The sequence below is a fragment of the Gouania willdenowi genome, chromosome 24 (genome assembly GCF_900634775.1).
Source record: "Gouania willdenowi chromosome 24, fGouWil2.1, whole genome shotgun sequence".
Taxonomy (NCBI): Eukaryota; Metazoa; Chordata; class Actinopteri; order Blenniiformes; family Gobiesocidae; genus Gouania; species Gouania willdenowi.
In genome coordinates, this window is record NC_041066.1 from 16,466,754 (window position 1) to 16,480,930 (window position 14,177).

At 36.3% G+C, this 14,177-nt stretch overlaps 1 protein-coding gene across 9 annotated transcripts in view; it reads right to left on the reverse strand.

The window, feature by feature from the left end:
* Positions 1-6,382: 6,382 nt before the first annotated feature.
* epb41l2 (erythrocyte membrane protein band 4.1 like 2) overlaps positions 6,383-14,177 on the reverse strand; it is a 49,698-nt gene continuing 41,903 nt past the window's right edge. For 8 of the 9 annotated variants that reach the window (XM_028439142.1, XM_028439143.1, XM_028439133.1 and 5 more), the window contains 5 exons: positions 12,534-12,662; positions 12,221-12,319; positions 11,240-11,320; positions 8,452-8,569; positions 6,383-7,476 (listed from right to left, as the gene is read on the reverse strand). In XM_028439142.1, coding sequence (XP_028294943.1) covers positions 8,462-8,569; positions 11,240-11,320; positions 12,221-12,319; positions 12,534-12,662 — 417 coding nt within the window. In that variant the 3' untranslated portion in view covers positions 6,383-7,476; positions 8,452-8,461. The remainder of the gene's footprint in view (positions 7,477-8,451; positions 8,570-11,239; positions 11,321-12,220; positions 12,320-12,533; positions 12,663-14,177) is intronic. The other variant, XM_028439139.1, reaches the window with a different exon arrangement.

Genomic DNA, 14,177 nt, shown 5'->3' on the forward strand with positions numbered 1-14,177 from the left:
AGTGCCTTGCCCAAGGACACAACAACAATGACTTGGAGAGAATTAGGATAGTAGGATTCGAACCCTCAACCCTTCGGTTATTGGACAACCCACTCTACCACTGAGCCACTTTTGCTTGGAACCAATAATGTTTGACTACTGTTTTTGAAAGGTATATACTATTGCAGGGGTGTGCACAAAAAGAAAAGTATTCACCCATTGATAATCACGTCTTATGTGCATTTGCAAAATTTGCCTTTTCAAACAATGTTTTGTCAACTTTTGGAGAAAAAGTTCATGATCGATGTAATAATCCCCCTCTAAAGCTCGTTTACCTGCTAGACAACTTTAGTTTTAACACATACTTCTTCTTTTTTTATGTTACCTTTACACATACCTTATTTTATGCTTCATCTGCACCAACATTTCTCAGTATAAGTTTGAAATTTGAACCATTTCTTGTGTTGTAGGTCTCAGCTTGTCATCAAGGAAAGTTTTTAGATCCCAAATACTGTACATACAAGTTGAGAACCTGCACTAATCTTTGTTTCACACTTGTTACGGTGAAATTTACGGTTACCTCGTCTTTGACTTGAAAACACACTCGGTGGTGATAAATGATGAAGACCAGACAGGAGAGATGATGAAGTAATAAAAAATGATTTAATCTAAACTAAATAAAAAGGTACAAAGCGGGATAGACAAAGAAGTGGTCTCCTCTGGCCAGAGGAGAGACGCGAAGAAGAAGGGACCAAAAGTTCCTTTCACACACATTTATACCCCACTGTCCCACCTCCCCCCTTCCACAGACAACAAAGAAGAGACCAGGGGGGGAAGGTCAGTCTGCCGGAGGTGACACCTCCGATGTCGGGGTGGGTTTGGACGTGCTCTGGCCTTGGAGATTAAACTGAGGCCAACTGACTTTCCTTTAGAGAAGCTGTATCATGGGAGTATGGGTCCACTGACTTTGCAGGAAGAGGAAAAGACATCAGACAGGAGTGGAAAGTTACAAATTGGGGTATTAAGTTGAATGAGATCAAAAAGCAAATATATGAGTATACATAATTAATCAATTTTGCCACCACACACTCTTTTCTGCTCTAGTGTTTTTTTTTTTAATTATTCTATGCTTTAATGCTAGATGTAGTGGAGGTTTGTCTCCATCTTTCAAAGACATCATTAGTGCTTTGTGACACTGACAGCCTCTTCCCCTCTCCCAGGTCCAGCATGGAGGTGCTACACGGGCCCTGGGCCGACCTGGCTCTCGTGCTACGACAGACCATCACACACTCAGACGCAGACACACACAGCTTTGTTCTACTGTGGCTGTGTGTGCTGGTGCTGTTCCTCTCCGTCAGTGCTCTGCTGCTGCAGATGATCGTCTACTTCCAGTGGAAGCTCAGACAAGGTGGACACTCCATTAACTTTTTATGGAACCACTTCCTACGTCGGCCTGGGATTTGTTTGTGTCGCGAAATGAAAAGGAAAGAGACATAAATGGAGAGCACACAAGCACGCACACACCTGCAAAGTTTGTGCAATGTCTCTAAAATAAAAAGCAATCTATTCTTACCATTATAATTACTAAAAATCCTTTCAGAACCAGCAGACAAATATGACATGAAGTGCATCCCACTGTTCAAAAACACACTTTCTACTCTGGAAACTGTGTGGCAGATAAATACAGAATGTGGCCTTCAGGTAAATAATATTGGTGAGTTTGATTTGACAATTCAGGTACAAACTAGAGACGCTTGGTTTCAATCTGTCAAAGTACAAACATTTCTGGGACATTACTGTTCAAATGATGGGATGGACAAGTCTATTCTGAGGCTGACTGGAAGCCAGTGTAAAGACTTTAAAACTGGACTAATGCGCTCTGACAAGTGCTGAACGATTTTGGAAAAAAATCTATTGCGATTTAATATGCCATTATTTTTTCAAGGGCCTCTTGTCAATGAACACAAGCAATAAATCAATGGGTTTCATAATAAACTATTTTAGATTTATTTAAACTTTAAATAAATATGAAATATACATTTTAAAGCACAGATTACAACAATAAAGCAAACAAATCTGTGGCTTTACCTCTTCAACATATCTAACTAACTTCACGTTTCATGAAACGTGTGAACGACACTTCTTAAACACTCTCTGAATGTAACAGGAGAGGACAAGAATTTTTTTTTTTTTAAAAAAGTCACATTTTATGATACTGCAATAATATCGCAAATGCAATTAATCGTTCAGCTGTAGCGCTGACCTCTTTGTTCTGGTTAAGACCTGAGCTGAAGTTTGATAAAGACCATTACAATAGTCCAGTCTGCTGGAGATAAAAGCATGGAGCAGCTTCTCCTGATCCTTCTGAGTCATGAAACCTTTCACTCTGAAGATGTTCTTTAGGTGGTAGAAGGCTGTTTTTATGATTGATTTAATCTGACTGCTGAATGTCAGATCTGACTCACTCAGCACACAAGGTTTGGAACTTGGCTTTTAAAAAGATTGAGGCTCAAGCTTCTCACTGAAAGCTAGAAGTTTTCTTTATCATATTCTTTATAGAACATGTGCTCTCGTCCAGCAGTTTACCTTTTCTAAGCAGTGACACATTGACAAAGATGCAATATATAGATAAAGGCAAACTCATGGCCTGGGGGGGGCATCCAACTCAGCCCAGTGAATTGTAAAAATGACACAAATTGTGTAAATTTACAGTTTTCCCTTATATCGTATGATTGCAATCATTTTTAATGTCAAACTGTTGAAAAAACTCAAAATTCTTCAAAAATACTTACATTTTTCTCATATTATTACATAACATTTGCCTTAAATATAAATTGATCACAAAAAATCTAATTAAAAATGAATACCCCGTTGGAAGTGATATCTATCACTTATTGCTTGGATATTGTCGGATTCTTACACATTTTGTATTTTATGTATACGTAGAAGTACAAACTAATTTTCTTGCTTAAAATTTGTGGCCCACTAAAGATGAAACTGCTCTGTATTTGGCCCCTGAATTAAAATGATGGTCTACTCTCCATTCTTTGTTTAATATTAGTCACAGCATCTGATATTTGAGACTTCCAAAGAGTTTGTCAATTATTGTGATAAGTGTTGGAATTCAAACTGAATCAAACCATGAAGGGTTGTTATTCATGCTTATAAACAGCAGTAATATTAATAATTCTACTTTTTAAATTGGTCAATTACTGCTTATTCTTTCTTTTATCCCCAGTGACCCATGAAGCAGCTTTGTCTGGATTTGTGCAGGACAGAAGCGCCTCCTACAGGAAAGTGTCTGGAAGTGCACACCTGAGGAACAATGTGGGCTCTCATTCTTACACCTAAGGGGAAAAGAACCTACATAATCCTGCAATGTACAGAAAATATTGACAGTCAGATTGGATAAGTGGTTTTTAGTCAAACATGATGCTTTTTTTTTTTTTTTTTTTAAAGAGTTGAAAAATGGTTAAAAGCTAATCGGTCACGTGATCATCTTTAATAGCCTTTTTCAATAAGAAATTGTTTAGGTTAATTGTAAGTAATTTAAACATTATGTCCATGTCTGTATCTTTTATTGTCCATGTCTTATATGCAGAAGTTGCAAAGGTACTAGTCTTCTGTACTCGAGTAAAAGTATAGCTACTTGAATAAAAAATGACTCTGGTAAAAGTCAAAAGTATTGAAGTCGCTCCCTTACTTGAGTAAAAGTTTTTTTTTTTTTTTTAAAGTACATGTTACTGAACGTACTTAAGTTTAAAAAAACAAAAAAACAAAGTAAAATAAATGTCCCCAAAATACTGGTAAATAGAAAGAAGTTAAATCTGTTACATTTGAACACCTGGAGAATTTAGCACTAATGATAAATACAATTTGTAAATAAAATAGGTCAAGATAAAAAAAAAAAAGGTGCAAATGCTCAATAAAACCATTTTGAAGAACTTGTTAAAAAAAAACTGGTAATAAAAATAAATAAAATCTGTTACCCTTTATGAACATCTGGAAAATGTAGCACTCAGAGAAAAAAATCTGTAAATAAAATGTTTTGCCTGACAGAAAAAAGCTCAAACTACGGAAATTTTGCCTCTTTTACGTCTACTACATAAGTAGAATAACAAAGTATTTTCCCTTTGTTACATTTACACAAAGTATTGCACTGGTGTTCATTAATGTGCCCTGTTCTCTACAAATAAAGAGAAGTAGTGATCATCATGCGTGCAGTGATCAACTAATATGTTGGTTAATACTGATTAATTATGTGTCAATGCTCGTGCTTTGAATTCCCCAAAAAAGCTTGAAAACAGTCGATTAGATTCACATTCAACACAGGAAATGAACAAACCGAACAAGCCTCAGAGTATAACAATCCTTTATTCAAACAGTGTTACACAGGGAAGGGGCGGCTGTGTGTGTGTGTGTGTGTGTGTGTGTGTGTGTGTGTGTGTGAGTGTGTGGAGACGCAAGACAAGTTAGCCACTCGACAGAAATAACCTAGCAGTGATTACTGGTTAGCTAGCAGCTGGTACTATGGGCGTTGGTGGGTTTTCCAACATGTATTTGTGTTTATTTTTACGTTAAAATAGAAAACTGTGCATGAAAATGTGGAGAAAAACAAACATGCTCCAATTCTCCTTTTCAGAAAGATGCTACATTAGCAGTAGAGCTATGATGGTGTTAATATAATGAGATTGTGTAGGAATTCCCTGACATTTGCCATGGTAACACTTAGAACCAACCTCTGCTGCTTTAGATTGTGTTCAGATTAGAAGTCCACGTGTTGGAAAACCTGACCATGCTGCCCTTGAAGACAACCCAGGATTTAGAACCTGGGACTGAAATGTCAAAAATAACAACAATAAAGCAGTGACTGAAAACATTGGCGTGTAGTGTCATGTTTTATAAACTCAAAAGCAGGGTGACTGTGTCATAAATAAGCAAGCAGAGGGCACAAAGATCCTACTTTCAAACAGTTAGATCAGCTTCACAGAAAAAGAAACAACTACAAACTACAAACAACGCTTGTGTGATCCTTCTTCGAAGATTTTTTTTTTTTTTTTTGACTATAAACGCTTTTAAAGCTGCCTAGTGTTGTACTTCTCTTTTTTCTTTTTTTTTTTTTTAAATTTAAAATGTCTTCAGCTGCTTGGTTTTATTTTATTTATTTATTTATTTATTTTTGGCAAGAGGGTTTGAGGTTAAAGCTTCCCTCTTGTGGAATGTTATTTAACTGCATAGTAAAAGTCCTGCCAGTGTTTCCCTCGATAGGAGCTTATCCTGTAACTTAACATGTGCCATTTTACAAAAGATGGAAATCTGGGCGTGTCTAACACAATCTAACAGAGCCCAGCTTATTCAAACACAAGTGAAGGAATGCTCTGTGGGTTCAATCTTGGTTTTCAGCCCAATGAGAGTTGATGGTGCAGAACCCGATGCTCGAGGGATGCACGGAAATGCTACAGCGCCAACAGAAGTTTTAAAGTGGGAAGACGGACACTTTAAATGTGTTTTGGTGCAGGACATTTCTGTAAACAGTATCAGTATTTAAATCATCTGTGACTATGATGTTGCCCTCTAGTGGCTGTAGCAATTATGACAAGAGCAAATGCGATAATTTAAGTTCAATATTTGACATGAGGGGCTTGCTTTGGGTTAGTAGGAAGAATAAAATCACCTATAAAACTTTAGGTAATGTGAAAAAAGCCTATGAAAAATACATGTATAAAAACAATGATTTTCAAAGCCGGAATTTTTGCGAGTAAGATAAATAAACCATTTAAAATACCATATATCATTGGGATAATCAATAAAAAATGGTAAAATGGCACCATACCCAGTACCATGCATCCCTACAAAAGCATTGGACTGAGCATCAGATCACCAGGTTTTACACAAACTCACATTTTCAAGACATCCGTCCGAATAAACTTGGATCCCAGAAAGGACTCCAAAACGAGCCCCACACTTTATATTACGCTGAATGTCACTGCTGTGTTGTAATCTTATTTTCTTTTTAAATCCAGACACAAATAACAGACACAAAGTAAAGGAAAACCATGTAAAAACACACAAAGTTCACACGAATGTGGCAAACGACACAGTCGGATGTGTCGGATCATATAAGTGTAACATCACGAGCCAATCCAAAGAGTAACGTTTCACAGAGATTTGCTCAGGATAAAATGTGATGATTTTAATCCCACTTCAACCAATCTATCAGATTATGTAGTTGGTGTTATGAAACTGGGAGTAAATTGTGTTAAAATAAGTCAACAATCAGTAGCTTCAAGTTGTTTTTTTTGTTGCCACGCCTTCATTTTGGTACCTGTGCACAACTATCATTCAAAACCATTTTTTAATTGTAAATCAAGATTCAAGCTTTGTCCTCCAAGTGTTTTAAAAACTTCCATCACCATTATTTCCACTTCCAACCAGCATTCCCAGTTTGTCAATAGGCACTCTCCCAATTTTTATTTGCGTGACTGGTCGTTTCTCCCACTTAAAGAGTCGATTTGTGTCTCTCTTGCTCTCCCACGACACTTTAAATAGATCTCATGTGGTTTGGGGGTTTTGCTAAAAACTGCGTCCAAAATCATTGCATTTACTGTCAGTCTATTTTCAGTTTAAATGATCCCATTTGAATCCAAAAATCACTAAAACAATGTAATTCAGTCGATCTGCTTCCGTCAACACCAACTGAAAATGGACTGAGCTGCTACGAGTCACATACAAGGAATGTAGATGAATATGAACTTTTTTTTTTTTTTTACAACAAACATGAAAATAACATTAAAACATTAAAAAAAAAAAAAAAAAATGATTGTTTTTTTTTTTTATCATGTGAAACAGCCGTTTTCTCAAAGTGTTGTGAACATGTGTGTTTGAGGGCTTTCTGACTGTAATAGGTTTTATACAAAGATATACGGTGATTTATATTATTCTGCATTTACACTACAGTGAAAACAAGGGGCAGCACTCTCTTATTTAAAGAATGCACTGTAACCAATCCCTTAAAGTGTTACCATTTTTTTTCCTCTTGTTGTTCCACTAAAGCTCAATGTTAGTGAGCATCAACACTATCAAACATTTTCAGTCCGTGTACTCATCAGGATTGGTTATAGATGTATTCCTTGCTGTCGTATAATCGCAGTACAGGACCATATACTATTTTTTAATGTTGTCAAACAGGTAAAAAAAAAAAAAAGCACTAATCCAAAGTAAAAACAGGCTACAAATATTAGGCTAACAAAGTGGTTACTCTGTTTTCTCTTGGTTTTGTAGAGAGGGTTTTAAATGCACCACAAACATGTAAAAAAAGAAATAAAAAGGACCAACCAACCAGGAGGAGACGGCCTCTTCTCCTGATTGTAATCATCATCTTCAGCAAATTGTTGTTGTTGTTGTTGTTTTCCTCGTCCTCCTCTTCATTTTTTCAGGTTGTTTGAGAGTAATGAAGGATGTTTTAGGGAGAAAATGGTCGCTGTGGACTCTTCAACTCTGGGAAAACAAAGGGATTATAATCAGCCTGTGTGGGCGGAGGTGATTATCACATCATGGAGTTCCACTCAAAGAGCTCCATCGACAATCTACCTCAAATCACCGTTTTCTCTCTGTATTCAGCTTGTTTCTCCAAATCCTTCACCTCAGTAAATCCTCTACCAACGCTAATCCATAATCACAGCTTTCACTATTGATTAGGGGTGAAAGGATACACTCAACCTATGATTCAATTCCTAATTTTTTTTTGTTTTTAAAGAAACTATAATTACAGATTGGGATGAGAAGATGCACTTCATTACTTTAAATTTGAGATCATATCTTGGAGAAAGAAAAAAAACAGATTAGTCAAAATACAGATTCTTATTACATTGTATTTAAATTGTTAAGAATTTTTTAAACTAATAATTTTTCTTCTTATAACCTCCTTACAAACCGTTTCAACTGTATGAACCCTTAAACCAAAATAAACTGCACATTTCTTAATTTATCGCCATGCAAAGTTGAACAAAAATATAAAACATATTAAATAATAATATAAGAAACTTTTTCAAATCATAAATACAGTGAAAAATAGTGTTTTTGTTAAGGGGTATGTGTGTGTGTTAATTATATTAAAACATGTGTAATATGTGGATATATTTGTGAATGAGTCAAAATCTGAAAAACATGAAACGTGAAAATTTAAAAAACATGTAAAAATCTAAAAAAATAAATAAAAAGAATGTGAAAATTGTGGATATATTTGTGAATATTTTTAAGACAAATCTCTCCCCATATGGACCGTGTTCTGTCCGGGTGTCTGATTAAAGCTCTACTTCCACCGCTGCTCTTGGGGCTGAACCAAGACCGTAACGTCTAAACAAGTGGCACTAAAACAGTCCCAGCACCCCCTATTGTTTACACTGAGTAGCGATGCATACTGTGCTACTATCGATAAAAACAACAACAATAATACTTCCCAGGGATTGTTACCTGTGGTCAGTTAATCCTCCTCCTCCTCAGCCAGTTCAGTTTCTTTATGAACCACCACTCTGGTAACAGACATGTCAGGATGTTGCTCTTTGGCCTCCTTAATGGCCTGTGCCAGTGCCTGCAGTACACAGTGGCAACCATGCAGAGGCAGCACCGAGCACAGCAGGCAGTGGGATGGAGAGGGGAAGTGGGGAGAAGATGGAGCAGTTAAATGGAAAGAAAATAATGATAATAATAATAAGAAGAAGCAGAACCACAGGAGTACTGGATTTACAAACAGCCATTTTACTTCAGGGCTTCATAGAAGTGTTAACGTGCAAAGTTTGATATTTGAGATATCAAACAAGTAAAATGGCTTCGACTGGGTAAAATGGGAGCATAATTACGGTGGGATATTTCAGTGTAAATCCAGCACATCAAAGCAGACTGGCAACTAAAAACCAAAAAAATTAATCATGCAGACTTTGAATGAAACAGATAATTACGGGCTATGCGAGGGTAGAAACAAATCTGGCAGTTTTAGACACAAACAACAAGACAAGTGTTTGGCCAATTAACTCTAAATGTTGCTTTTGATGTGGGACGATGGATCAGGGGAGCCCCTCAGGCTTTAAATCCATGTTTTCCAAAACAACCTCACAGGAGGAACAGAATAGACTAGACCGATGTGTGGATAATGAGATATTTTACTTTCATTTCAAAATGAAGCACAACTAAACGTCTGTTCATTAAAACCTCACAGAATATGAAGGTTTCTAATTAAATGAATAAAAAAACATAGAGGATGTAGATGTACACCACAGTAATGCTTAATGGAGAGTCTTTGATGTCTAAAACTATGACTCGTCCCCTGCACTAAAGCCTTAGAACATTTCTATTACTGATGGAAATTTATCCTTATTATTAATAACCGGCTGTTTTGGTACTAGGATTTTTTGTAGGTTGCATTAATTATTACTAAATTATCTATTTAACAAAATTACTATTTAAAAAAACCACAAATTACATCAAGTATTAATTATTTATAGGGTTTTATTGGCAATACTTAATATAGAATTAGAATAGTAAGAACACTGTGATATGAAATGTTTAGATCACGTGTCAAACTCAAAGCGCGGGGGCCAAATCCGGCCCTTTAGAGCATCAAATTCGGCCAGCTCAAGAAAGTAAAAATTATAGAAAAAAAAAAAATATTTTGTAAATGACCAACTCGTTCAGTTGGAGATATTTCAGCTCCTCCAACAACAAATATTCATTTAAAATCCACAATATTTGCAGAGCTCAGTTTTCCAGTTCTTATATCACATGACGGCAGTCATTTTCAATCTCAACTTGTTTGAAAGAACACTCAATTTTTCCCATCCATCCAGCCATCTTCAAACCCGCTAATTCCCGTTTATCAGGGTCGCGGGGGTCTGCCGGTGCCAATTTCCGGCTCTCAATTTTTCCCAAATCTGGCAAATTTTTGTCAAATTATTCCACACAATGTCCCCCAAAGTAAGTAAAGATCCTGCAGGGACTAATATACTCACATACAGTATTAATGTTTTCCTCACAAAAAATTCTGTGGCCTACTTAAGCTCAAACTGGTCCGTATTTGGCCCCTGAACCAAAAATGAGTTTGACACCCTTGGTTTAGTTGTCTCAGTCTACACTCTGCTCTGGAACTGTCCAGCACATTAAAACATGTCTGTTTTCTTTCACTAATTTCCCTCAGTCTGAATATTCTATCTGTTCTCTCTGCTTCCTGCTCGTGTACCCACGGTAATGCCGTATCTGTAGCCCCGCCCATCTACAGACTGAGAGGGAGACACGTGTTTACAAAAAAAACTAAAGCAAATCAGCTTCGAATCAGGAGACGACTTATGCATTTTAATAATATAAGTCCCCAATGCGCAAATGATTGATTGACTGATTTAATTGATTAAACCTTTGATTCAACCTTTTCATATTGACGAAACAAGTCAGATTTATTTTAGAGTTAATAAATATCTTTAAACTGTCATCTATAGATGATGGCTGGTCAATGACATCATCATTAAGCTGAATCCTAATGTTGCCGTACTACAAAAGAAAAATAGAAATAATGTTTTGATGTGAAACTACTTCGCTTAAACAACTACTGCAATAAAATTAAAGCTAGATCGCGACGAGCCAAGACAATGCAATACAGTAAAAGATAAAAACACACATTTTCACAAGTAATGACAACAATGAGTTGAATATCAAGCAAAATGATGGGTCATGGCTGAGTGATTTGCAACATGATTGACATGTCACCAGGCTGAACTTCATTCTAAGTGCCGTATTTTTCGGACTATAAGGCGCACTTAAAATCCTTTAATTTTCTCAAAAATCAACAGTGCGCCTTATAATCAGGTGCGCCTTATGTATAAAATTAACTACTGTGCTTCAACATACTGAACTGAAAAAGTGAGTGTATTGTTCTGTATTGAATGTTGAAAGTTATTGTTAATGAGTTCAATAAAGTTTGACTTATCTGACTATTTTATTTTGCTTAATGCGCCTTAATAATAATAATATTAATAATAACAAACCGGTGCGCCTTATGCATTAAAATAGACCCAGTCAGGTCCATTCATTGATAGTGCGCCTTATAATCCGATAACTAAAGTACCCATGTTTACATCAAAAAATAAGAAAAATATACATTTTGGGCAAGGCTCTCCAACCTGATCCCATTAAGACTCTTCCCATGTTTACCAACAGTATTTAAATGTAAACTGAGGATTATGACGACTAAGCAGAAGGTGTAAATGAAACTGACCTGATCGTGGTCAATGTCACAGTCTCCGGTAATGACGATGCGCTTCTCAATCCTTGTCTCAGACAGGCCGCCCTTTAATGTCTGTAACAAACACAAAGGCAACAACATTAAAAAAAAACACAAATCCAAGCATCAGGGATGTCAAACTCATTTTTATTTTAGGTAATTATTTTAAGTTTGATCTCAAGTGGGCCACAGAGGTGGGGAATCGAACACTTTCAACATTAGTGATCTTTGCATTTCCATGCGTAAATGATATAAAAGTATATAGTATATAAGACATCTACAATAAGCAATGGGTGACAGGTAGTGACTATATCTAATTAATTTGGGGAAATTTTGTTAAATAATTTGAGGATTGAGGAGGATTTGGGAAAAATTGGGTCTTTCATAATTTAAGTGTAGAAATTACTTCTATAATGTTATATTACAAACACGAGAAAACCGCAAACCCTCCTGCAAATATTGTAGAGTTTCATTGAATTTGTGAAACATTCAATGAAACTCCACTGTGAATAATTATAAAGTTCTACTTCCAAATAAATCTGTTGAAATGCTGTGGGTTTTTTTTAAAGTATTATTTTGCATGGATGCCAATATTTATGTTTGGAAATGATCCAGTGATTTAAAATTGCACCCTATTTCTGCTTAATTTCAATAAACATAATTCCCATGAAAAGTTTCTCTTTTTTTTTCTATTGCCAAAATTCCTTAGCTCAAATTCCGGTGGAAATTTGCAAATATTTTACACCCCTTTGCAAACATACTGAGATATCCCTAAATAAATTATTTGGTAAACTACACTGGTTTTTCAGCCATTTTTACTTTTCCCTGTGGGCCGATTTGGATGTTTTAAAGGGCTGAATTTGGCACCCGGGACTTGAGTTTGACATGTGGTTTACATAATAGATATATTATATAACTAAATAGTGTAAATAATTACCAAAACGTGCTATTGGTAACCGTTGCGTCTTTGCGTACCTTGGTGATGTGTGTGGTCGTGGTGGTGCACAGAGATTCAGATGTGATTGTCTGAGCCGTCATCAACACTCCAGGCTCTTTGTCGCTGTTTCCATCCAACTGAGGCCAGCAGAGAGAAACAAGAAAGAGTCAAAAATCGAGCAGTTTGTGGATCCTCTAAAGTCACTAGACGAGGCTGTAGAGTAAATAAAGGAAGACAGCATGCACTGTTTCAAGAAAAGACAAGTATAGTTTTCTAGACAGAATTATTCATAACTGATGACACAGGGAAGAAAATGTGAACTAAAGCTCCCTGGCTTTGTTAGGTGAGCACCTCTGCGGCCTCGTATGTGATGGTCTTGGTTTCCGTATGTACGATGGGCACTTCTTTTGTTGCTATCTCAGTTTTCTGGGCTGCAAACGTGTCTGATATTGTCACCATTTCTGTCTTTACCACAGGTGGCTGGGGAGGCAGGAGAGAAAGGAGTAAAGGATGTAAGAGGAGAGGATTAGTATTCAAACCTTACACTAAAATCCAAACCAACAAAAAATGGATCTTTGATTGTTAGTTTTACCAAGAGTGAGAATAAAATGTAAGATGGTACAAGTCTGGCTGTTTTTATCCAAGTGAAGTAATGCAACAAAAAAGCTGATGCTCCCAAACTCATGCAGGACAACATGCAAACACAATGAAAAAAGCTGCAGGTCGACTACAAAAAACATCATGTACACCACATAGGCCAGTAGGACAAGCAGCACTGGAACGACTGGCACACACCACGACTATTGAAATGAGAACAAGGTGCAACTTGCATTTCCAAAGGTTGTTGGCAATGACGATTTCCCACATAACTGTTACAATGGTGACCATGATGTGCACGTCAACAACGAACAGAAGGTGAAGCACCACTGCCAAACACACACACACCCGCATGCATCATGCATTTCCCACTTAGGCCCCATTTACTCCACAACAACCCAAATGATGGAATAATGGCAACACAATATGATAAAATCCCTTTTAAAATAAAAAATAAATCAAATGAAAAATGTGTAGCAGATGGTAACATCAACACACCCAATCAATTCAAGTTTGTCTTAACAGTATTCTGAAAATGTTTTAGGGCAACACTTTACATTAAGTTTTATACATAAAAGCAGACATTACGCTGTCATTATTATGACATGACACCTGTCATTAGCATGAATAAGGTCATGAAGGCTGTAATTAAGTGCAGTTTGTTACCCTAACCCCGAACCCTAACCTTAACCCTAACCCCCAACTAGAGCTGCACGATTATGGCCAAAATGATGATCACGATTATTTTGATCAATAATGTAATCACGATTATAATCACAACTATTCATCATATTAGGGAAAAATCTGTGTTTATTGCACTACTTTTAAACAAACTATATGTGTACAGTTTATAGTGCAAAATTAAAATCAAAATAGAAATAGAATACCTAAATATTTAAAAAAAATAATAAATCAACCCAAGAATTTAAAATGTACCAAAGGCTAAATTAATAAACACACTATTACTGAGTGCAGAGCCCTCATCTTAAATATAAATATTGCAGACGATCAGGTTAATTTAATAGTGGCAACCAAAACCCAAATTATTAAAATGTGATTAATTGTGCAGCCCTACTCCTAACCCTACCTAACCCCACTAGATCCCTCCATCCAACCCAAAAATGACAACATAGCTCCAAAGGTAACAGAATTTAGCGAAAGGTGTCATAACAACACTTAATGACAGTTTTCATGACACCTTTTTCATGCTAATGACAGATAACGACAGCGTAATGTCAGCCTTATGTATAAAACTTCAAGTTAAGTGTTACCTATTTAGTTTTACGTTTGTAGGAAGGATGTAGATGGGGCTTAAATTCACGTAAGCAAGAAGGAAACCAGCAGCTCAAAGGCAGGAAGGAAAGAAGCAGGTGTTTCTACTGCTGGTATACAAGCTAT